Source organism: Gopherus flavomarginatus, chromosome 12, assembly GCF_025201925.1.
Source record: "Gopherus flavomarginatus isolate rGopFla2 chromosome 12, rGopFla2.mat.asm, whole genome shotgun sequence".
NCBI classification, from domain to species: domain Eukaryota; kingdom Metazoa; phylum Chordata; order Testudines; family Testudinidae; genus Gopherus; species Gopherus flavomarginatus.
This window is the reverse complement of record NC_066628.1, coordinates 1,964,184-1,988,589: the sequence shown is the minus strand read 5'-3', so window position 1 is coordinate 1,988,589 and position 24,406 is coordinate 1,964,184. Positions and strand designations below refer to the sequence as shown.

The 24,406-nt window shown below is 63.4% G+C and overlaps 2 protein-coding genes across 2 annotated transcripts; both read right to left on the bottom strand.

The window, feature by feature from the left end:
• Positions 1-2,060: 2,060 nt before the first annotated feature.
• ATP6V1G2 (ATPase H+ transporting V1 subunit G2) lies at positions 2,061-7,689 on the bottom strand. The gene is given in 3 exon segments (XM_050919686.1): positions 2,061-2,665; positions 5,497-5,597; positions 7,608-7,689. Coding segments are annotated over 3 exon segments (357 nt in total). The 3' UTR covers positions 2,061-2,491.
• Positions 7,690-8,408: 719 nt separating this feature from the next.
• On the bottom strand, positions 8,409-23,467 carry NEU1 (neuraminidase 1). The gene is made up of 6 exons (XM_050919636.1): positions 23,276-23,467; positions 21,048-21,240; positions 18,478-18,740; positions 9,721-9,903; positions 8,929-9,148; positions 8,409-8,729 (listed from the first exon to the last, which is right to left on the bottom strand). The coding sequence occupies exons 1-6, from the start codon at positions 23,360-23,362 to the stop codon at positions 8,515-8,517; spliced, it is 1,161 nt and encodes a 386-aa protein (XP_050775593.1). The 5' UTR covers positions 23,363-23,467; the 3' UTR covers positions 8,409-8,514.
• Positions 23,468-24,406: the final 939 nt, after the last annotated feature.

Below are 24,406 nucleotides of genomic sequence, written 5' to 3'. Positions count from 1 at the left end.
CCTGATTTCTTCCTCCCACCAATTCCCTGGTGAGTACAGACTCAATTTCCCTGAAGTAAAGAAAAAACTCCAACAGGTCTTAAAAGAAAGCTTTATATAAAAAGAAAGAAAAATACATACAAATGGTCTCTCTGTATTCAGGTGATAAAATACAGGGTCGATTGCTTAAAAGAATATTGAATAAACAGCCTTATTCAAAAAGAATACAAATCAAAGCACTCCAGCACTTATATTCATGCAAATACCAAAGAAAAGAAACCATAGAACTTACTATCTGATCTCTTTGTCCTTACACTTAGAAACAGAAGACTAGAAAGTAGAAACTACTTTTCCAAAGCTCAGAGAAAGCAGGCAGACAGACAAAAGACTCAGACACAAAATTCCCTCCACCCAAAGTTGAAAAAATCCGGTTTCCTGATTGGTCCTCTGGTCAGGTGCTTCAGGTGAAAGAGACATTAACCCTTAGCTATCTGTTTATGGCCACAAACCCCTCTGAAAGCCGGCCCGGCGGGATGGGACCCTGGCCGGAGCCCTGGCTGAGCCGCCGCAAACCCCTCTGAAAGCCGGCCCGGCGGGATGGGACCCTGTCCAGGGCAGGAGCCTCCCCAGGCCCAGGGAAATCGTCCCGGAACAAGCTGATGCCTTTTTCCCAGGCTGGCTCTGCCCAGCTCTGGCTCCCGGCCAGGCTGGGGTTCAATCCCCTGCCGGCCTGAGGACCCCGGGAGGGGGCATGTTTGGTTCCCCTGGTCGGCGCCTCCAGCCGGGGACACGTCCCCCCCTCGCTGGCCGTGCTCAGCTCATGGACCGAGCTCCTGCAGGGTCTTGCATGGAGGCCGATTTCTAACCCTTTCATCATCCTGGGGGCTCCTCCTCGAGTGCCCCATGTCCCCCTCGAATCTCAGGCACTGGAAGGGAAGCCAGGCTCCAGCCAGGGGAAAATCCCCTTCCGGCTCCTACCCGAGACCCCCCCAGCCATGTCCCAGGACAGCGTTCGCCCCTCGCCCCAGCGCTGCCCCGGCTGATTCCCCACCATCGCCCGCAGTCGGGGTCGGCGGCCCTGCGGCCCCCAGCCTGGCCCTACGGCCGCCACGCGCTGCTCCTCCGCGGAGACGTTCACCCGGTGCCGGATTGACACGCAGACTGTTGGCTCCGGCACAGTGACCCTGCGCCCCACCGGACCCTCGGGATCCAGGCCCTGCCTCTCCGCTGGTTCCGCTATCCCGGGGTTGTGTCGTCGGCCTGTTTTATCCGTCACCGTTTTGTGTTTTCTACCAAGTCATTGAGAAAAATATGAACGAGCAGAGGGCCAAGAACAGATCCTTGCGGGACCCACTGGACACCCCTGGCTGGGTGGGGCGTCCCCGTTTGTGGGGACATTTTGAGCCAGTATCTATTACCCGCTGCATGCTGGAGCTGCTCCTTGCAGTGTCCCCCCGAATTCCTGGGGGTCTCTCAGAGACGGTGATGGAGAAAGGCCCCGGTCGTGCCGAGGAGCTGGGAGCAGTTTGTGTGTTGGTGAGAGAGAGGCCTGGCTTGGAGCCCCCCAAAGCCTGCCCAGTGCGAGGGGGCAGTCGTACGGACAGTCGTGCAAACACGATCGGTCCTGGTGAAATACCAGGGCTGGGGTTTGAGCCGGGGGCCACAGAATCAGGGGGCTGTATTCCTGCAATGGTTGGATGGGGCTTTGCCCGCACTGCCCCAGCTGGCGGGCACGGAGCAGAACCTGGGTGTCAGGTTGGGCACCAGCCGTGTGGAGAGGGGCACAGGGGCAAAGCAGCTACAAACATTGTGCCAGGGAAGGACACAACCCATGGCTGCACCCCTGGACCCGGTGCTCCCCATATATCCAGCCCTCGCACCCCACCCTAGAGCCAGCCGCAGCTCAGCGCCGGGTGAGGGGTCCCCATATAACCAGACCCCTGTGCCCCACCCCAGAGCCAGTTGCTCTAATGCTATAGACCCCATGTCCCTCCCGGAGCTGGGATAGAACCCAGGCGTCCTGCCCCGCCCCCACCCCCCGCTGTGAAATAACGAGGCTCTCGCCACTGGTCACTGTTTATTCACCACATTTCACAGGCACAGTCAGTGCACGAGACGTGTGGGGTTGGGGTACAGGGGCACAGCTAGTGGGAGGGGGCTGGGCATACTGCTGGAGGGGGCGGTTTGGAGGTTCAGGGGCCAATCAGACCCCTAGGGATCAGGGCACACCCACAAGAGCTCATGGGGGGGCAGGGAGCTGGGAACAGGAGATGGAGCTGGGGGGCAGATGGAGGAGGGGGCACCCGTTAGGTGGCCAGATGATAGTTGGGGTGCAGCTGGGGACAGGAGGCGGAGCCAGGAGCGGAGCCAGGGCTGCCCTAGGCCTCCAGGCTGTAGTTGGGGTGCAGCTGGGGGTGTGAGGCAGAGCTGAGAGCCAGGGGGTGGAGCCAGCAGTCAGGGGGCAGGGCTGGGGGCGGAGCTGGGGAGCAGGGGGTGGAGCCAGGGACACCCCCTAGGGGCCAGGGCCGTAGTTGGGGTGCAGCTGGGGGTGCGGGGCGCACACCAGGCCCAGCAGCTGGCGCAGGACCCGCTCCTTGGCCTGGGCCTGGCCCCCCTGCATGGCCTGGACCCGCCGGCGCGTCTGCGACTCCACCTCCGCGCACACGTGGCCCCGGGAGCCCAGCGCCTGCGGGAGATGGGGGTGAGACCGGGGCGGGGCCCCCCAATATGCCCTGCCCCCCTCCAGCCCCCCAACCTCCCCCACTGCCCCCGGGAGCCCAGCGCCTGCGGGAGACAGGGGTGAGACCGGGGTGGGGGCCCCCCAATATCCCCTGCCCCCCAACCTCCCCCACTGCCCCCGGGAGCCCAGCGCCTGCGGGAGACAGGGGTGAGACTGGGGTGGGGGCCCCCCAATATCCCCTGCCCCCCTACCTCCCCCACTGCCCCCGGGAGCCCAGCGCCTGCGGGAGACAGGGGTGAGACCGGGGTGGGGCCCCCCAATATCCCCTGCCCCCCTCCAGCCCCCCAACCTCCCCCACTGCCCCTGCCCCCTCCAGCCCCCCAACCACCCCAATGCCCCCGGGAGCCCAGCGCCTGCGGGAGACGGAGGTGAGACTGGGGTGGAGGCCCCCCAATATCCCCTGCCCCCCTCCAGCCCCCCAACCTCCCCCACTGCCCCTGCCCCCTCCAGCCCCCCAACCACCCCAAGGCCCCCGGGAGCCCAGCGCCTGCGGGAGACGGAGGTGAGACTGGGGTGGGGGCCCCCCAATATCCCCTGCCCCCCTCCAGCCCCCCAACCTCCCCCACTGCCCCCGGGAGCCCAGCACCTGCGGGAGACAGGGGTGAGACTGGGGTGGGGGCCCCCCAATATCCCCTGCCCCGCTCCAGCCTCCCAACCTACCCCACTGCCCCTGCCCCCTCCAGTCCCCCAACCTCCCCCACTGCCCCCAGGAGCCCAGCGCCTGCGGGAGACAGGGGTGAGACCGGGGCGGGGCCCCCCAATATCCCCTGCCCCCTCCAGCCCCCCAACCTCCCCCACTGCCCCCGGGAGCCCAGTGCCTGTGGGAGACAGGGGTGAGACCGGGGTGGGGGCCCCCCAATATCCCCTGCCCCGCTCCAGCCCCCCAACCTCCCCCACTGCCCCTGCCCCCGGGAGCCCAGCACCTGTGGGAGATGGGGGTGAGACCGGGGCAGGGCCTCCCAATATCCCCTGCCCCCCTCCAGCCCCCCAACCTCCACCACTGCCCCTGCCACCTCCAGCCCCCCAACCTGCCCCACTGCCCCCAGGAGCCCAGCACCTGTGAGAGACGGGGGTGAGACCGAGGCAGGGCCCCCCAATATCCCCTGCCCCGCTCCAGCCCCCCAACCTCCCCCACTGCTCCCGGGAGCCCAGCGCCTGCGGGAGACGGGGGTGAGACCGGGGCGGGGCCCCCCAATATCTGCTGCCCCTCCAGCCCCGACCTCTTCTAGCCCCCCAATCTCCCCCACTATCCCTGCCCCACTCCAGCCCCCCAATATCCCCTGCCCCCTCCAGCCCCGACCCCTTCTAGCCCCCCCAACCTCCCCCACTATCCCTGCCCCCCTCCAGCCCCCCAACCTCCCCCATTGCCCCCGGGAGCCCAGCACCTGTGGGAGACGCGAGTGAGACCGGGGCAGGGCCCCCCAATATCCCCTGCCCCCCTCCAGCCCCCCAACCTCCCCCACTGCCCCTGCCGCCTCCAGCCCCCCAACCTGCCCCACTGCCCCCGGGAGCCCAGCGCCTGTGGGAGACGGGGGTGAGACCGAGGCAGGGCCCCCCAATATCCCCTGCCCCGCTCCAGCCCCCCAACCTCCCCCACTGCCCCTGCCGCCTCCAGCCCCCCAACCTCCCCCACTGCTCCCGGGAGCCCAGCGCCTGCGGGAGACGGGGGTGAGACCGGGGCGGGGCCCCCCAATATCTGCTGCCCCTCCAGCCCCGACCTCTTCTAGCCCCCCAAACTCCCCCACTATCCCTGCCCCACTCCAGCCCCCCAATATCCCCTGCCCCCTCCAGCCCCGACCCCTTCTAGCCCCCCCAACCTCCCCCACCATCCCTGCCCCCCTCCAGCCCCCCAACCTCCCCCATTGCCCCCGGGAGCCCAGCACCTGTGGGAGACGCGAGTGAGACCGGGGCAGGGCCCCCCAATATCCCCTGCCCCCCTCCAGCCCCGACCTCCTCCAGCCCCCCAACCTCCCCCACTGCTCCCGGGAGCCCAGCGCCTGCGGAGACGGGGGTGAGACCGGGGCGGGGCCCCCCAATATCTGCTGCCCCTCCAGCCCCGACCCCTTCTAGCCCCCCAACCTCCCCCACTACCCCTGCCCCACTCCAACCCCCCAATATCCCCTGCCCCCTCCAGCCCCGACCCCTTCTAGCCCCCCAACCTCCCCCACTACCCCTGCCCCCCTCCAGCCCCCCAACCTCCCCCATTGCCCCTGGGAGCCCAGCGCCTGCGGGAGACGGGGGTGAGACTGGGGCGGGGCCCCCCAATATCCCCTGCCCCTCCAGCCCCGACCCCTTCTAGCCCCCCAACCTCCCCCACTACCCCTGCCCCACTCCAGCCCTCCAATATCCCCTGCCCCCTCCAGCCCCGACCCCTTCTAGCCCCCCAACCTCCCCCACTACCCCTGCCCCACTCCAGCCCCCCAATATCCCCTGCCCCCTCCAGCCCCGACCCCTCCTAGCCCCCCAACCTCCCCCACTACCCTTGCCTCCCTCCAGCTCCCCAACCTCCCTCACTGACTCTGCCCCCTCCAGCCCCCCAACCTACCCCGTGAGCCCAGCGCCTGTGGGAGACGGGGGGGGGGAGACCGGGACGGGGCTCCCAATATCCCCTGCCCCTTCCAGCCCTCGAATCCCCTGCCCTCCAACCACCCCACTGCCCCCCCAACCTCTCCTCCCATGACTCCGATCCCCCCAACGCCAGCCCTGATCCTGCCCCCAAACCTGCCCCCCAACAGATAACCCCTCCCCCACCCCACTTCTCCACACCTCCCCCTCACCGCCTGCTGCTTCTGCTGGAAATCCCGCTCCCGCTCCAGCCAGTACCCCTCGATCTCCGCCTGCGCCTCCTCCTTCGCCTGCCTGAGCCGCCGGGCCTTCCCTGGGGAGACAGAGAACCCAGGAGTCCGGGCTGCCGCCCCCCCGTCCTCCCGGAGCCGGGAGAGAACCCAGGAGTCCGGGCTGATCCCCCCACCGTCCTCCCGGAGCCGGGAGAGAACCCAGGAGTCCGGGCTGCCGCCCCCCCCCGTCCTCTCGGAGCCGGGAGAGAACCCAGGAGTCCGGGCTGCCGCCCCCCCGTCCTCCCGGAGCCGGGAGAGAACCCAGGAGTCCGGGCTGCCGCCCCCCCCGTCCTCCCGGAGCCGGGAGAGAACCCAGGAGTCTGGGCTGCTCCCCCCCCCGTCCTCCCGGAGCCGGGAGAGAACCCAGGAGTCCGGGCTGCTCCCCCTCCCCGTCCTCCCGGAGTTGAGAGAGAACCCAGGAGTCCGGGCTGCCGCCCCCACCCGTCCTCCCGGAGCCGGGAGAGAACCCAGGAGTCCGGGCTGCCGCCCCCACCCGTCCTCCCGGAGTTGGGAGAGAACCCAGGAGTCCGGGCTGCTCCCCCCCCCGTCCTCCCGGAGTTGGGAGAGAACCCAGGAGTCCGGGCTGCTCCCCCTCCCGTCCTCCCGGAGCCGGGAGAGAACCCAGGAGTCCGGGCTGCCGCCCCCACCCGTCCTCCCGGAGCCGGGAGAGAACCCAGGAGTCCGGGCTGCCGCCCCCACCCGTCCTCCCGGAGTTGGGAGAGAACCCAGGAGTCCGGGCTGCTCCCCCCCCCGTCCTCCCGGAGTTGGGAGAGAACCCAGGAGTCCGGGCTGCCGCCCCCCCGTCCTCCCGGAGCCGGGAGAGAACCCAGGAGTCCGGGCTGCCGGCCCTCCCATCCTTCCGGAGCCGGGAGAGAACCCAGGAGTCCGGGCTCTCCACCCCCACCCCACCAGGCTCCCAGGCCCCCTCAGTACTGGGGGACCCTTCCCCGATGGCTCCAAGCCCCTGGAGGATTCTGGGGGGAACCCCCCCAAAATCCCTTCCCTCCCCCTCCAGACCTCATCATCCCATCCCATCCCCTCCCCCTGCACCCCACAGCCTCGATCCTTCCCACCGCACCCCACAGCCCCATCCCCTCCCCTCCTCATCCCTCCCCCCCACACCCCTCATTCCTCCTCTCCTCCCCAGCCCCGAACACCCCATCCCATCCCCTCCCCCTGCACCCCACAGCCTCGATCCCTCCCACCACACCCCGCAGCCCCATCCCCTCCCAGCCCCCATTCCTCCCCTCCCCCTCCACACCCCATCCCCTCCCCTCCCCCTGCACCCCACAGCCCCATCCCCTCCCCAGCCCTCATTCCTCCTCTCCCCTCCAGCCCTGAACACTCCATCCCCTCCCCTCCCCTTGCACCCCACAGCCTCGATCCCTCCCACCGCACCCCACAGCCCCATCCCCTCCCCAGCCCTCCCAGCCCCCATTCCTCCCCTCCCCCTCCACACCCCATCCCCTCCCCTCCCCCTGCACCCCACAGCCTCCATCCCTCCCATCACAGCCCCCTACAACCCCATTCTTCCCCTCCCCCCAGAACCCCATCCCCTCCCCTCCCCCTGCACCCCACAGCTCCATCCCCTCCCCAGCCCTCCCCCACAGCCCTCATTCCTCCTCTCCCCTCCAGCCCCGAACACCCCATCCCCTCCTCTCCCCCCGCACCCCACAGCCTCGATCCCTCCCACCGCACCCCACAGCCCCATCCCCTCCCCAGCCCTCCCAGCCCCATTCCTCCCCTCCCCCTCCAAACCCCATCACCCCATCCCATCCCCTCCCCCTGCACCCCACAGCCTCGATCCCTCCCATCACAGCCCCCTACAACCCCCATTCTTCCCCTCCCCCTGCACCCCACAGCCCCATCCCCTCCCCAGCCCCCATTCCTCCCCTCCCCCTCCACACCCCATCACCCCATCCCATCCCCTCCCCCTGCACCCCACAGCCTCGATCCCTCCCCCTGCACCCCACAGCCCCATCCCCTCCCCAGCCCCCATCCCATCCCCTCCCCCTGCACCCCACAGACCCACCCCCCGCGGCCCCTCTCACGTTTTCGGGCTTCTGCCACCTTCTCGGCCGCCCGCTTCTCCGCCTGCAGCAGCTGCTGGATCCCCTACAACTGGCTCGCCATGGCCGGGCCCTGCGCTGGGGGGCGGGGTCGTAGCGCCCCCCCTGTGCCAGCGCCCCCCCATCCCCCCCAGCCTCTGCCGGCCCCCCGTGTCCCCCCCCCAGGGCTTCTCACTCCCGACCCGCAGCCCCTGCCCCCCCTAGCCCTGCCGGTGCCCCTCACTCCCGACCCGCAGCCCCTGCCAGCCCAGCCCTGCCGGTGCCCCTCACTCCCGACCCGCAGCCCCTGCCAGCCCAGCCCTGCCGGTGCCCCTCACTCCCGACCCGCAGCCCCTGCCAGCCCAGCCCTGCCGGTGCCCCTCACTCCCGACCCGCAGCCCCTGCCAGCCCAGCCCTGCGGGTGCCCCTCACTCCCGACCCGCAGCCCCTGCCCCCCCTAGCCCTGCCGGTGCCCCTCACTCCCGACCCGCAGCCCCTTCCAGCCCAGCCCTGCCGGTGTCCCTCACTCCCGACCCGCAGCCCCTGCCAGCCCAGCCCTGCGGGTGCCCCTCACTCCCGACCCGCAGCCCCTGCCAGCCCAGCCCTGCCGGTGCCCGTCACTCCCGACCCGCAGCCCCTGCCAGCCCAGCCCTGTGGGTGCCCCTCACTCCCGACCCGCAGCCCCTGCCAGCCCAGCCCTGTGGGTGCCCCTCACTCCCGACCCGCAGCCCCTGCCAGCCCAGCCCTGCGGGTGCCCCTCACTCCCGACCCGCAGCCCACTTGTAAATGATTTCAGGCCGGCGGCCAAGTTTCGTTTCCTTTATTGCTCCGGTAGTGCAGTTCCTTCCCCTTTGATTCCAGGGTTAGGGGCCGATTCCCTCCCCCTCCAGCGCCCCCGGGGCTCTGGGGGTCAGAGGCTCCCGGAGAGGCTGATCTTGACCAATGAGATGCTCTCGATGGACTGGCTCCGCCCCTTCTCGTAGATGAGGTAGAGGGTGGGGGGCTCCCCGGGGGGCTCCAGGACGTCCAGGGAGGAGTAGCCGCTGGGTCCTGCCCAGACCTGCAGGGGGCGCTGCCACCAGGAGGGGTCCTTGGCCGAACTCCAGCGCAGGGTCAGGTTCATGCCTGGGAGGGGGAAGAAAAAGGGGTGACACACACGGAGCCCCCACCCCCCAGGGACAGGCCCCTGCCCTCCCTCGTCCTGCACCCCCCACATGCCCCATCTGCCCCCTACAGCGAACCCCCTGCAGCCCCCCCACAGCTCTGCCCCCTCCCCCCCAGCTGGGTCTCCCCACAACCCCCCAGCGCTGCCCCCCCCACGCACGGTGGGTGTCGTTGGCCGGGTTGCTGAAGAAGACCAGGCCCCTGGTGACCACAGCTCCGGCCGCCACCGCAGGGTCCACCAGGGTGGGGTCAAAGGTCACGGCCTCGGGGGGGAGGGTCTCGCCGGCGTCCCAGCTCCGGGCCAGGATGCGGCAGGGGCAGTGGTAGAAGTTCTGGTTCCGGGCGTTGATCACCAGCAACCCGTCCGGCAGCTCGTAGGGCTGGGGAGGGGGAGGGGCGTTAACCCGGACGCCTGGGTCCCTTCCGCCCTGCCACCCCCTCGCCATGGACGCCTGGGTCCCATCCCCTCCCTGTCTGAGGAGGGAGCCCATCCCAGATGCCTGGGTCCCATCCTCTCCCTAAGGAGGGGGCCCGTCCCGGATGCAGGGTCCCATCCCCTCCCTGTCTGAGGAGGGGGCCTCTCCTGGACGCCTGGGTCCCATCCCCTCCCCATCTGGGCACTGAGGGGGGGGTCCTGTCCCGAATGCCTGGGTCCCATCCCCTCCCTGTCTGAGGAGGGGTCCCATACCCTCCCCATCTGGGCACCGGGGGGGGGGCCTGTCCCAGATGCAGTGTCCCATCCCCTCCCTGTCTGAGGAGGGGGTTTCATCCCCTCCCCATTTGGGCACTCGGGAGGGGGTCCTGTCCTGGACACCTGGGTCCCATCCCCTCCCTGTCTGGGCACTGGGAGCTGGGGGGGTCCTGTCCCGGATGCCTGGGTCCCATCCTCTCTGTCTGGGCACTGAGAGCTGGGGGGGTCCTGTCCTGGATGCCTGGGTCCCATCCTGCTCACCTGGCACTCGTCGGGGTTGAAGTCGTGGGCTAACTTGGAATGCCCGTAGGGGATCCCCCGCAGGGTCCCCCCCAGGCGCCAGTTCTCGCCATGGTCATCGCTGAGCAGGCAGTAAATCCCGTCCACGTCCAGCGTCCTGTGGCCACAGACAATCAGTCGCCCCGTGCGGGGCTCGTAGTGTTTCTGAGGCCGGGTCAGGAGAGAGGGGGTTGAGTCACCATCCATCAGCCAAGATGCGGCCACTCTGGGGTGGGGCATGGGGGGCTGGTTATCCAGGGACACCTCCGCTGCGCTGACATGCGGCTGGCTCTGGGGTCGGGCAGATTACCCAGGGACCCCTTGTGACGCTCTGTACCTCGGGGGAACACCCTGCACCCCACGTTCATCTTTATAAAATGATTGTGTGGGACCCAACGCAAAGGTTGTCAGGTGGAGTGTCTCCGAAAGGCGCGTGGTGCTGAGCTCGGCTGTTACCGTCGTTGCGACGCTAAGAACAGGGGCCCGGGGCACCCAAGGACTAACAGGTTCATTTGGGCAGAAGCTTTCGTGGGTAAAACCCACTTCCCCAGCGGCCTGGAGTGAAGTCCCAGCTGCACGGGTCGTGCTGCAGGGCCCCTTCGATCGGGGGGGGATGTGCCCCCCCTCCCAATGCAGGTGAGGAGGGGTCAGTTCCCGGACAGGCCTGTAATGACCCCTTAATCTGGGCTCGGACAGGGCCTGGGAGCGGCTGGCTCATCGGGAACTGACCCCTCCTCACCTGCATTGGGAGGGGGGCACACCCCCCCCCCAATCGAAGGGGCCGTGCCGGCACCTGCTCCCCACTGGCAGGGCAGCACGACGCCTGCAGCTGGGACTTCACTCCAGGCCGCTGGAGAAGTGGGTTTTACCCACGGAAGCTTCTGCCCAAATGAGCCTTAGTCCCTAAGGTGCCCCCGGGCTCCTCGTTTCTGTGGCTCCAGACTAACCTGGCCCCCGACACTGGTCACGGGTGTGACGGGCTGTAATTTCAGGTATATCCTTATGAGGCTGAGAACGGCTCCTTGTGGCTTAAAACAAGCCCAGGCAAAACTCTCCAGGAGCAGAGGGGCAGTTCACACCTCATCAGGGCGTGGATGGGACAGACCCAGCCCAGCTCAGGAACAAGGGGCACTGGCCTAGGCAGCAGCAAAGGATCTGGTGGGCTCTGGAGTGAGAGTCACCCCCCCTTCCCTTGGGCAGTTTGGGGCTGTCATAAACAGATAGCTAAGGGTTAATGTCTCTTTCACCTGAAGCACCTGACCAGAGGACCAATCAGAGAACCGGATTTTTTCAACTTTGGGTGGAGGGAATTTTGTGTCTGAGTCTTTTGTCTGTCTGCCTGCTTTCTCTGAGCTTTGGAGAAGTAGTTTCTACTTTCTAGTCTTCTGTTTCTAAGTGTAAGGACAAAGAGATCAGATAGTAAGTTCTATGGTTTCTTTTCTTTGGTATTTGCATGAATATAAGTGCTGGAGTGCTTTGATTTGTATTCTTTTTGAATAAGGCTGTTTATTCAATATTCTTTTAAGCAATTGACCCTGTATTGTATCATCTTAATACAGAGAGACCATTTGTATGTATTTTTCTTTCTTTTTATATAAAGCTTCCTTTTAAGACCTGTTGGAGTTTTTCTTTACTTCAGGGAAATTGAGTCTGTACTCACCAGGGAATTGGTGGGAGGAAGAAATCAGGGGAGATCTGTGTGTTGGATTTGCTAGCCTGATTTTGCATTCCCTCTGGGGGAATAGGAAAGTACTTTTTGTTTCCAGGATTGGGAACAGAGAGGGGGAGTCACTCTGTTTGGATTCACAGAGCTTGTGTCTGTGTATCTCTCCAGGAGCACCTGGAGGGGGGAAGGGAAAAAGGATTATTTCCCTCTGTTTTGAGATTCAAGGGATTTGGGTCTTGGGGTCCCCAGGGAAGGTTTTTCAGGGGGACCAGAGTGCCCCAAAACACTCTAATTTTTTGGGTGGTGGCAGCAAGTACCAGGTCCAAGCTGGTAACTAAGCTTGGAGGTTTTCATGCTAACCCCCATATTTTGGACGCTAAGGTCCAAATCTGGGACTAAGGTTATGACATGGTGGGAGGGGTGGGATTTAGACAGAATCCAGAAGCCAGTAGGAATATTATATTTTTCTCTTCTCTGCTAAGGGCTTTTTAGCAGAGAGAAACAGTTTGGTTTTAAAAGGGAACCAGAGAGAATTTTTTTTTCTGCTCTCTCTGGCAGTTTGTGGCTTGCATGTTAAGCAAGAAGCCATTAAGGTGCTATTACGAGTCTTTTGTCACACAATAGCACTCCCATTGAGAGTCATTACCAGCACTATATAAATGCAAAAAAAGTGGTTTTTCAGGTTTACTTAACATTGAAGATTAGCTAAAGGCACTGTTGCTAGGCAGACTTCAGGAGGCAACAGAGAACCTGCAGTTCAGAAGATAAACACCGGAGGGCACCCCAACACAAGAAAACAGGAATCATGACTTCTAAGGCAAAAATTGAGGCCGAAGAGCAATTCAAAGAAGCTGAACACAGGCGACAACTGGAAATAAAACAAACAGAGATGGAAATAAGAGAGAGAGAAAGAGAGGCAGCCTACCAAAGAGAACAGGCAGCCAAAGAGGCGGACCACCGCCGAGAAATGGAAAAACAACAAAAAGAGAATGAAGAGAAGGAAAAACAGAGAAAACATGAACTGGAGTTGGCAAAAGCTGGGCTGCCTGTGCCAGCCAACCCTAACAACCCGGCGCCAATTATTGCTCCACAGCACAGGAAATTTCCCACCTACAAGGCAGGGGATGACACCGAGGCCTTCTTGGAAAATTTTGAAAGAGCCTGTCTTGGGTACAACATCCCCGAAGACCAGTACATGGTAGAATTGAGGTCACAGCTCAGTGGACCTTTAGCAGAGGTGGCAGCTGAAATGCCTAAGCAGCAAATGAATGACTATAAACTTTTTCAAACCAAGGCCAGATACCGAATGGGGATAACCCCAGATCATGACCGTCGGCACTTCAGAACCCAAAAGTGGAAACCAGAGGTGTCATTTCCCAAACACGCCTACTACATTGCAAAAAACTATGAGGCCTGGATAACAGGAAACAACATTCAAACCTTGGAAGAACTGCACCTCCTCATACAAATGGAGCAGTTCTTGGATGGTGTTCCTGAAGACATCACACGGTACATACAAGATGGAAAACCCAAAGATCTCGCTGAGGCGGGGGAGATTGGAGCCAAATGGATGGAACTGGCAGAAAGCAAGAAAGCTACTGTCAAGGGGAACGATTACCCCAGGGGGCACACAGACCATAAACCCTACAACCGAGGACAGCCAAAGACCCCACATACCACCCAAGTAAAGCCACAGACACCCTACCCTTCCACCTCACCAGTCTCCAGTAACTCACCTCGGCCCAGTGACCCATCAGATGGAAGATGCTTTAAGTGTAATGAACTGGGACATATCAAGGCCAACTGTCCCAAGAACACCATGCGAGTGCAATTCATTACACCACCATCACACCAAAGATCCCCAGGCCCGGATGCCTCTCAAATACCCTTGGAGCGAAGGGAAAATTTGAGAGTGGGCGGAAAGAAGGTTACTGCGTGGAGAGACACGGGGGCACAAGTGTCAGCTATCCACCAATCCTTCGTTGACCCCAAATTCATCAACCCAAAGGCCAAAGTTACAATTTACCCCTTCATGTCACAAGCTGTAGACTTGCCTACAGCTCAACTGCCTGTCCAGTACAAAGGCTGGTCAGGAATGTGGACTTTTGCAGTCTATGACAATTATCCTATCCCCATGCTACTGGGGGAAGACTTGGCCAACCAGGTGAGGCGGGCCAAGAGAGTGGGAATGGTTACACGTAGCCAAATCAGGCAAGCTTCCAGACCCATTCCTGTTCCTGAGCCGTCCACAGAGGCCCCGTCTGTGTTACCAGAGACCCAGACAGAGGTAGTGGATCCAGATTCCATGCCAACCACTGAAACAGCCACAGCACCTCCAGTCCCAGGCCCGGAACTGGAACAGCAACCAGCACCAGCGATTGCAACCCCATCTTCAAACTCAACGCCAGTGGGCGCCAGCGAGCCAGAACTGGCAGAAGCCAAAGACAGCCATACCCAAAAGGCTCAGCCAGAGCCTGAAATACCCTCAGGTGCACCAGCGGAGAGCGGTTCACCAGCAACGAAAACAAACGCATCACCTACATCGCTTCCAGAGGGACCAAGTCCACAGTCTGAGGAAGAACTGGTGACCCCAGCCTCAAGGGAACAGTTCCAGACTGAGCAGGAAGCAGATGACAGCCTTCAGAAAGCTTGGGCGGCGGCACGGAGCACCCCACCGCCTCTCAGCTCTTCTAATCGATCCCGGTTTGTTATAGACCAAGGACTTTTATACAAGGAAATTCTTTCTGGTGGACACCGGGAAGAATGGCAGCCGCAAAAACAGTTGGTGGTTCCAACTAAGTACCGGGGGAAGCTCTTAAGCTTAGCCCATGATCATCCCAGTGGCCATGCTGGGGTGAACAGAACCAAGGACCGGTTGGGGATGTCCTTCCACTGGGAGGGGATGGGCAAGGACGTTGCCAAGTATGTCCGGTCTTGTGAGGTATGCCAAAGAGTGGGAAAGCCTCAAGACCAGGTCAAGGCCCCTCTCCAGCCACTCCCCATAATTGAGGTCCCATTTCAGCGAGTAGCTGTGGATATTCTGGGCCCTTTCCCAAAAAAGACGCCCAGAGGAAAGCAGTACGTACTGACTTTAGTGGACTTTGCTACCCGATGGCCAGAAGCAGTCGCTCTAGGCAACACCAGGGCTAACACTGTGTGCCTGGCCCTAACAGACATCTTTGCCAGGGTAGGTTGGCCCTCTGACATCCTTACAGATTCAGGGTCTAATTTCCTGGCAGGGACCATGGAAAAACTGTGGGAAACTCATGGGGTGAATCACTTGGTTGCCACCCCGTACCACCATCAAACCAATGGCCTGGTGGAAAGGTTCAATGGAACTTTGGGGGCCATGATACGAAAATTCATCAACGAATTCTCCAATAATTGGGACCTAGTGTTGCAGCAGTTGCTGTTTGCCTACAGGGCTGTACCACATCCCAGTTTAGGGTTTTCACCATTTGAACTTGTGTATGGTCACGAGGTTAAGGGGCCATTACAGTTGGTGAAGCAGCAATGGGAGGGGTTTACGCCTTCTCCAGGAACTAACATTCTGGACTTTGTAAGCAACCTACAAAGCACCCTCCGACACTCTTTAGCCCTTGCTAGAGAGAACCTAAAGGATGCTCAAGAAGAGCAAAAGGCCTGGTATGACAGACATGCCAGAGAACGTTCCTTCAAGGTAGGAGACCAGGTTATGGTCTTGAAGGCGCAACAGGCCCATAAGATGGAAGCATCATGGGAAGGGCCATTCACGGTCCAAGAGCGCCTGGGAACTGTAAACTACCTCATAGCATTTCCCAATTCCTCACTAAAGCCTAAAGTGTACCATGTTAATTCTCTCAAGCCTTTTTATTCCAGAGACTTACAGGTTTGTCAGTTTACAGTCCAGGGAGATGATGCTGAGTGGCCTGACGGTGTCTACTACGACGGAAAAAAAGACGGTGGCGTGGAAGAGGTGAACCTCTCAACCACCCTGGAATGTCTGCAGCGGCAACAAATCAAGGAGCTGTGCACTAGCTTCGCCCCATTGTTCTCAGCCACCCCAGGACGGACTGAACGGGCATACCACTCCATTGATACAGGTAATGCTCACCCAATCAGAACCCCACCCTACCGGGTGTCTCCTCATGCCCAAGCTGCTATAGAACGGGAGATCCAGAACATGCTACAGATGGGTATAATCCGCTCATCTACCAGTGCATGGGCATCTCCAGTGGTTCTGGTACCCAAACCAGATGGGGAAATACGCTTTTGCGTGGACTACCGTAAGCTAAATGCTGTAACTCGTCCGGACAACCATCCAATGCCACGTACCGATGAGCTATTGGAGAAGTTGGGACGTGCCCAGTTCATCTCTACAATAGACTTAACCAAGGGGTACTGGCAAGTACCGCTAGATGAACCTGCCAAGGAGAGGTCAGCATTCGTCACCCATGCGGGGGTGTATGAATTCAATGTCCTTCCTTTCGGCCTTCGAAATGCACCCGCCACCTTCCAGAGGCTGGTAGATGGTCTACTAGCTGGACTGGGAGAATTTGCAGTTGCCTATCTCGATGATGTGGCCATTTTTTCAGACTCCTGGCCCGAACACCTACTACACCTGGAAAAGGTCTTTGAGCGCATCAGGCAGGCAGGACTAACTGTTAAGGCCAAAAAGTGTCAAATAGGCCAAAACAGAGTGACTTACCTGGGGCACCAGGTGGGTCGAGGAACCATAAACCCCCTACAGGCCAAGGTGGATGCTATCCAAAAGTGGCCTGTCCCACGGTCCAAGAAGCAGGTCCAATCCTTCTTAGGCTTGGCCGGATACTACAGGCGATTTGTACCACACTACAGCCAAATCGCTGCCCCACTGACCGACCTGACCAAAAAGACCCAGCCAAATGCAGTTAAGTGGACTGATGAGTGTCAAAAGGCCTTTACCCAGCTTAAGGCAATGCTCATGTCTGACCCTGTGCTCAGGGCCCCGGACTTTGACAAGCCATTCCTAGTAACCACAGATGCATCTGAGCGTGGTATAGGAGCAGTGCTCATGCAGGAAGCAACAGATCACAACTTCCATCCTGTCGTGTTTCTCAGCAAGAAACTGTCTGAGAGGGAAAGTCACTGGTCAGTCAGTGAAAAGGAATGCTATGCCATTGTGTACGCCCTGGAAAAGCTACGCCCATATGTTTGGGGACGGCGGTTCTAACTACAAACTGACCATGCTGCACTAAAGTGGCTTCATACTGCCAAGGGGAACAAGAAACTTCTTCGTTGGAGTTTAGCTCTCCAAGATTTTGATTTTGAAATTCAACACATCACAGGAGCTTCTAACAAAGTAGCTGATGCACTCTCCCGTGAGAGTTTCCCAGAATTCAGTAGTTAAAAAGTGTTCTTAAAATGTAGAAGTCTGTTAGTTATATACTTAGGGGTATATGTAACGGTGTATGTGTTGTATTAATCTGTTTATTTTAAAGTTCTAGAAGGAAATCGCCGCCAGTGAGCTTCCCCACTGTCTGCAATTTGGGGGGCGTGTCATAAACAGATAGCTAAGGGTTAATGTCTCTTTCACCTGAAGCACCTGACCAGAGGACCAATCAGAGAACCGGATTTTTTCAACTTTGGGTGGAGGGAAGTTAGTGTCTGAGTCTTTTGTCTGCCTGCCTGCTTTCTCTGAGCTTTGGAGAAGTACTTTCTACTTTCTAGTCTTCTGTTTCTAAGTGTAAGGACAAAGAGATCAGATAGTAAGTTATATGGTTTCTTTTCTTTGGTATTTGCATGAATAAGTGCTGGAGTGCTTTGATTTGTATTCTTTTTGAATAAGGCTGTTTATTCAATATTCTTTTAAGCAATTGACCCTGTATTGTATCATCTTAATACAGAGAGACCATTTGTATGTATTTTTCTTTCTTTTTATATAAAGCTTTCTTTTAAGACCGGTTGGAGTTTTTCTTTACTTCAGGGAAATTGAGTCTGTACTCACCAGGGAATTGGTGGGAGGAAGAAATCAGGGGAGATCTGTGTGTTGGATTTGCTAGCCTGATTTTGCATTCCCTCTGGGGGAATAGGAAAGTGCTTTTGGTTTCCAGGATTGGGAACAGAGAGGGGGAGTCACTCTGTTTGGATTCACAGAGCTTGTGTCTGTGTATCTCTCCAGGAGCACCTGGAGGGGGGAAGGGAAAAAAGGATTATTTCCCTCTGTTTTGAGACTCAAGGGATTTGGGTCTTGGGGTCCCCAGGGAAGGTTTTTCAGGGGGACCAGAGTGCCCCAAAACACTCTAATTTTTTGGGTGGTGGCAGCAAGTACCAGGTCCAAGCTGGTAACTAAGCTTGGAGGTTTTCATGCTAACCCCCATATTTTGGACGCTAAGGTCCAAATCTGGGACTAAGGTTATGACAGGGGCTGCGATGGGGTAACGCTCACCTGACCCCGGGGGGGGGGCAAAGCCAGGAGGGAGGAAGGAACAGGATAAAAGGGGGAGACATTTGCTGGCTCTTCCACCTCCATCTGCAGCCGCCCCCACCAAGCGCCTGAGGCCCTGCTCGAAGGGGGGAGCCGGGCTGACAAGGGACCTGCCAGCCTGGGGCGAGAAGCAGCCACGTTTGTGAGGGCCCCGGAAGTGCTCAGCTCCGCTCAGACTGGACGTGCGCTGTGACTTCTAATCACTTAACCTGCCATTAGCGTTGTTAAATGTCTGTTCTACCTGCAGCCGCGCGCTGGGCGTGGCAGGCCTCGCTTGGAGAACAAGCCTGGGGCTTATCCACTTCTCCGTTAAACTGACAGACTCAGCTAACTGGGCACTGCAAGACGGAGGTTCCCAGGTTGTGTCTGGGACCGGAGACACTGGCTAGGGTCATTTGGTTGCACAAGCCAAGGAGCAGCTTCCATGGCACAGGCTGTGCGTGCCCAGCCCGGGAGGGGGCTTCTCACAGCAGAGCAGGGTCAGGCTGGCTCCCAGAGACGAGGACTAGAGTGACCGAGCAGATCACCAGCCCGGATAACACCAGCGGGGAGATGCGACTGGCTCTGGGCGGGGACACGGCCAAGTGGAACACCATGACAGAATTGGGGCAGCTCCCCGAGTGCCCACCTGGATGCCGAGCCCGGGCCCCGGGGCAAACCTGTCCAGGCTGATCTCCTGGGAGAGGTTGCGGGGGCGGCTCCAGGACAGGCCGTCGTCCCGGCTGCGAATGAGCATCGTGCTGGAGACACAGGGCTGCGGCTGGTGGATGCAGAGCGCGTAGAACAGGAACACGGAGCCGTTCGCCCGGTCCACGACCACGGCCCCCAGGTTCAGCCCGTCCACCCGCGACCCGTCGTTCACGATGAACGAGCTGGGGGACCACGTCGCGCCTGGGCGAGAGAGACGGCTCTGCTGGTGCCCCTCACTCCCGACCCGCAGCCCCCCCAGCCCTGCCAGCGGTGCTCCTCACTCCCGACCCGCAGCCCCCAGCCTTGCTGGTGCCACTCACTCCCGACCCGCAGCCCCGTGCTCTGCTGGTGCCCCTCACTCCCGACCCGCAGCCCCCCCAGCCCTGCCAGCGGTGCCCCTCACTCCCGACCTGCAGCCCTCAGCCCTGACGGTGCCCCTCACTCCCGACCTGCAGCCCCCAGCCCTGACGGTGCCCCTCACTCTCGACCCGCAGCCCCGTGCTCTGCTGGTGCCACTCACTCCCGACCCGCAGCCCCGTGCTCTGCTGGTGCCCCTCACTCCCGACCCGCAGCCCCCAGCCTTGCTGGTGCCACTCACTCCCGACCCACAGCCCCGTGCTCTGCCGGTGCCCCTCACTCCCGACCCGCAGCCCCGTGCTCTGCTGGTGCCCCTCACTCCCGACCTGCAGCCCCCAGCCCTGACGGTGCCCCTCACTCTCGACCCGCAGCCCCGTGCTCTGCTGGTGCCCCTCACTCCTGACCCACAGCTCCCCCGCTCTGTCGGTGCCCCTCACTCCCGACCTGCAGCCCCCCCAGCCTTGCTGGTGCCCCTCACTCCCGACCCGCAGCCCCCCCGCTCTGCCGGTGCCCCTCACTCCCGACCCGCAGCCCCCCCAGCCCTGCCAGCGGTGCTCCTCACTCCCGACCTGCAGCCCCCAGCCTTGCTGGTGCCCCTCACTCCCGACCCGCAGCCCCCCCGCTCTGCCGGTCCCCTCACTCCCGACCCGCAGCCCCCCCAGCCCTGCCAGCGGTGCTCCTCACTCCCGACCTGCAGCCCCCAGCCTTGCTGGTGCCACTCACTCCCGACCCGCAGCCCCGTGCTCTGCCGGTGCCCCTCACTCTCGACCCGCAGCCCCACCAGCCTTGCTGGTGCCCCTCACTCTCGACCCGCAGCCCCGTGCTCTGCCGGTGCCCCTCACTCCCGACCCACAGCTCCCCCGCTCTGTCGGTGCCCCTCACTCCCGACCTGCAGCCCCCCCAGCCTTGCTGGTGCCCCTCACTCCCGACCCGCAGCCCCCCCGCTCTGCCGGTGCCCCTCACTCCCGACCCGCAGCCCCCCCAGCCCTGCCAGCGGTGCTCCTCACTCCCGACCTGCAGCCCCCAGCCTTGCTGGTGCCACTCACTCCCGACCCGCAGCCCCGTGCTCTGCTGGTGCCCCTCACTCCCGACCTGCAGCCCCCAGCCCTGCCGGTGCCCTTCACTCTCGACCCGCAGCCCCATGCTCTGCTGGTGCCCCTCACTCCCGACCCGCAGCCCCCAGCCCTGCTGGTGCCCTTCACTCCTGACCCACAGCTCCCCCGCTCTGTCGGTGCCCCTCACTCCCGACCTGCAGCCCCCCCAGCCTTGCTGGTGCCCCTCACTCCCGACCCGCAGCCCCCCCGCTCTGCCGGTGCCCCTCACTCCCGACCTGCAGCCCCACCAGCCTTGCTGGTGCCCCTCACTCTCGACCCGCAGCCCCGTGCTCTGCCGGTGCCCCTCACTCCCGACCCACAGCTCCCCCACTCTGCTGGTGCCCCTCACTCCTGACCTGCAGCCCCCCCGCTCTGCCGGTGCCCCTCACTCCCAACCCACCGCTCCCCCGCTCTGCTGGTGCCCCTCACTCCCGACCTGCAGCCCCCAGCCCTGCCGGTGCCCCTCACTCTCGACCCGCAGCCCCGTGCTCTGCCGGTGCCCCTCACTCCCGACCCACAGCCCCCCCGCTCTGCCGGTGCCCCTCACTCCCGACCTGCAGCCCCCCCGCTCTGCCGGCGCCCCTCACTCCCGACCTGCAGCCCCCCCGCTCTGCCGGCGCCCCTCACTCCCGACCTGCAGCCCCCCCAGCCTTGCTGGTGCCACTCACTCTCGACCCGCAGCCCCTTGCTCTGCCGGTGCCCCTCACTCCCGACCCACAGCCCCCTCGCTCTGCCAGTGCCCCTCACTCCCGACCCGCAGCCCCCAGCCCTGCCGGTGCCCCTCACTCCCGACCCACAGCCCCTTCCCCCCCGCTGCCCCTCACTCCCGACCCGCAGCCCCCAGCCCTGCCGGTGCCCCTCACTCCCGACCCACAGCCCCCCTTCCCTGCCGGTGCCCCTCACTCCCGACCCGCAGCCCCCAGCCCTGCCGGTGCCCCTCACTCCCGACCCACAGCCCCCCCGCCCTGCCGGTGCCCCTCACTCCCGACCCGCAGCCCCCAGCCCTGCCAGTGCCCCTCACTCCTGACCCGCAGCCCCGCGCGCTCTCCCCACACACCTCGGTCAGTGGAGCGCCGCAGGGCGATGAATTTGGCCCCTGAGTCCGAGGGGGAGAATTTCCGGGCTTCAGCGAAGGCCAGGAGGGAGCCGCGGGGCGTCGCCGCGATGAGGGGGACCCTGTACGTATCCACCTCCCCCATCTCTCGCCCGCTCACCCACAGCAGCTGCTCCAGGGTGATCAGGGGAGTGACCTGCCCAAAGATACCAGGGGCCAAAGGGTTAAGGGCTCCCCATTGCCCCAGGGCGGCGCTAGGGGCTGGGCTGCAGGGAGCGGGGGGGGGGCAGCAGGGGGCTCTGCCCGGGCAGTCAGGGCTCCCCATTGCCCCAGGGCGGCGCTAGGGGCTGCAGGAGGTGGGGCGGGGGGCAGCAGGGGGCTCGGGGGGTGGGGCGGGGGGCAGCAGGGGGCTCTGCCCGGACAGTCAGGGCTCCCCATTGCCCCAGGGCGGCGCTAGGGGCTGGGCTGCAGGGAGCGGGGGGGGGGGGCAGCAGGGGGCTCTGCCCGGGCAGTCAGGGCTCCCCATTGCCCCAGGGCGGCGCTAGGGGCTGCAGGAGGTGGGGCGGGGGGCAGCAGGGGGCTCGGGGGGTGGGGCGGGGGGCAGCAGGGGGCTCTGCCCGGACAGTCAGGGCTCCCCATTGCCCCAGGGCGGCGCTAGGGGCTGGGCTGCAGGGGGGGGCAGCAGGGGGCTCTGCCCGGACAGTCAGGGCTCCCCATTGCCCCAAGGCGGCGCTAGGGGCTGGGCTGCAGGGGGTGGGGGGGGCAGCAGAGGGCGCTGTCCCCGGGGAGTCAGGGCTCCCCATTGCCCCAGGGCGGCGCTAGGGGCTGGGCAGCAGGGGGTGGGGGGCAGGAGGGGGCTCTGCCCGGGCAGTCAGGGCTCCCCATTGCCCCAGTGCTGTGCTGGGGGGCTGGGCTGTGGGGGCAGCAGGGGGCTCTCCCTGGCAGAAGCGAGACCCCCATTACAGGGAATGGGGAAGACTCAGCTTCCTGCCCCCAAAGACGGGGTGGGAGTGGGGGGTCGGGGGGGGCCTGGGGGGGGCTGGGACGAGGATCCCTGTGGCTCGGTGGAGACTAAGAATTGATCTGGGCACCAGCGTTCGTGGGCAAATCGTCTGGAAGGTGCCCCCGGCCGCCTGGCTGTTTTCACTGACACAGATGACCCCCCACCCCGCCGGGGGGACCAGATGTCCCGATTTCTGGGGTTTTTCTTATATCGGCTCCTATTACTCCCCCCCCGCCCCACGATGTTTCACACTCGCTGTCTGGTCACCTGATACCGGGGTGGGGGGAGCTGGGGGCTGGACCCGGCTGGGGGGGGTCAGGCGGGTGGCACCTGGTGGCAGTACGCGGGGGCGGGGGCAGGTACCTGGGAGGGGAAGAACCTACGTGGTGGGGCACACGGGCTGGACCTGGGTGGAGGGTACCGAGGCCCTTGGAGGGGGGGCAGGGGTACCGAGGGGCTGTACCTGTGTGGGGGGTAACAAGGTCCCAGGGGGTCCTACCCAGGTGGGGGGGCTGTGCCCAGGTGCTGGGGGGCAGATCCGGGGGCAGCAGAGGGGCCATACGGGGGGCTGGGGGTCAGGACCCGGGTAGGAGGATGGGGGGGCGCCGCAGGGGCCGATCTCTGGAGGACCAGAGGGGCCGTACAGGTAGCTGGGGTTCAGGACCCGGGTGGGGAGAATGGGGGGACCCAGGGGGCAGAGTGGGGCTGGGGGTCAGGACCCGGGTGGGGGAATCTGGGGGGGCCGATCCCGGGGGGGCAGAGTGGGGCTGGGGGTCCGGCCCCTGTTGGTGGCATGGGGGAGGGCGATTCCAGGGGGTTGGGACTCAGGTAGGGGGATCCGGGGGGGACCCAATCCTGGGACGCGACCTGGCGGTCGGGACCCAGGGAGGCTGCAGGGGCCGATCCCGGGGGGGCAGAGGAGGACTGGGGGCCCGGACCCGGGTGGGTAGAACGAGTGGACCCAGGAGGGCAGAGGGGGGCCGATCCCGGGGGAGGGGATCTGGGGGGGCCGATCCCGGGGGAGCAGAGGAGGACTGGGGGCCCGGACCCGGGTGGGTAGAACGGGGGGACCCAGGAGGGCAGAGGGGGGCCGATCCCGGGGGGGCAGAGGCGGGCTGGAGGCCCGGACCCCGGTGGGGAGAACAGGGGGACCCAGGAGGGCCGATCCCGGGGGGGATCTGGGGGGAGCCAGGGGGGCAGAGGGGGGATCGGGGGGGGCAGCACGGACCTGCTCCGGGGGTCCCGTCCAGGCCCAGGCCCCGCACAGCCCCAGCAGCAGCAGCTCCGCCAGGGGCAGGGCCCGCGGGCGCCCCATGGACTCTGGGTCGCGGCCCCTTTAACCCGCCGCTGGTTACAATGTAGCGCCCGCGGTCACATCACTCAAAGCCTCGCCCGTGATTAGGTGTGGGGGGGAAACCACCCTGGATACAGTCATGTGACTGACCTCTTGGCCCCGCCCATCTCCCCTCCCTTAAAGGGACAGCGACCCCATACAAGTGCCCTGCGCTGGGAGGGGAGTGGGGGTGGTGGTTAGAGCAGGGGGGGCTGGGAGCCAGGACTCCTGGGTTCTCTCCCTGGCTCTGGGAGGGGAGTGTGGGCTGGTGGGTTAGAGCAGGGGGGGCTGGGAGCCAGGACTCCTGGGCTCTCTCCCCAGCTCTGAGAGGGGAGTGGGGGCTGGTGGGTTAGAGCAGGGCGGGGGCTGGGAGCCAGGACTCCTGGGTTCTCTCCCTGGCTCTGGGAGAGGAGTGGGGGCTGGTGGTTAGAGCAGGGGGGGCTGGGTACCAGGACGCCAGGGTTCCCTTCCAGCTGTGGGCGGGACAGGGGCAGATGTTCTACTAACTGGAGCAGAGGGTGGATTTCACCGGCCCCAGTCCAGCTGACTCAGGGCCCTGGAGCTAAAACAACAGGTAGAAAAACAACCTGGAGACGCCCATGGGGTGACAAGGAATGTGGGCATGAGGTGTAGTAGTTAGACCAGACAGTCCGGACTCCTGGATTCTCTCCCAGCTCTGGGAGGGGAGTGAGGGCTGGGAGCCAGGACTCCTGGGTTCTCTCCCAGCTCTGGGAGGAGAGTGGGGGCGGGGAGCCAGGACTCCTGGGTTCTCTCCTGGCTCTGGGAGGAGAGTGGAGGCTGGTGCGTTAGAGCAGGGGGGGGCTGGGAGCCAGGACTCCTGGGTTCTCTCCTGGCTCTGGGAGGAGAGTGGAGGCTGGTGGTTAGAGCAGGGGGGGCTGGGTACCAGGACGCCAGGGTTCTCTTCCAGCTGTGGGCGGGACAGGGGCAGATGTTCTCCTACTAACTGGAGCAGAGGGTGGATTTCAGCGGCCCCAGCCCAGCTGACTCAGGGCCCTGGAGCTAAAA

Coding starts and splice junctions, on each gene's coding strand:
- NEU1 (XM_050919636.1), bottom strand. CDS start 23,362: ATGGGGCGCCCGCGGGCCCTGCCCCTGGCGGAGCTGCTGCTGCTGGGG. Junction 18,741..21,047: donor GCGGCGCTCCACTGACCGAG/GTGTGTGGGGAG, acceptor TCTCTCGCCCAG/GCGCGACGTGGTCCCCCAGC. Junction 8,730..8,928: donor CCCGGCCAACGACACCCACC/GTGCGTGGGGGG, acceptor TCCCCCTCCCAG/GCATGAACCTGACCCTGCGC.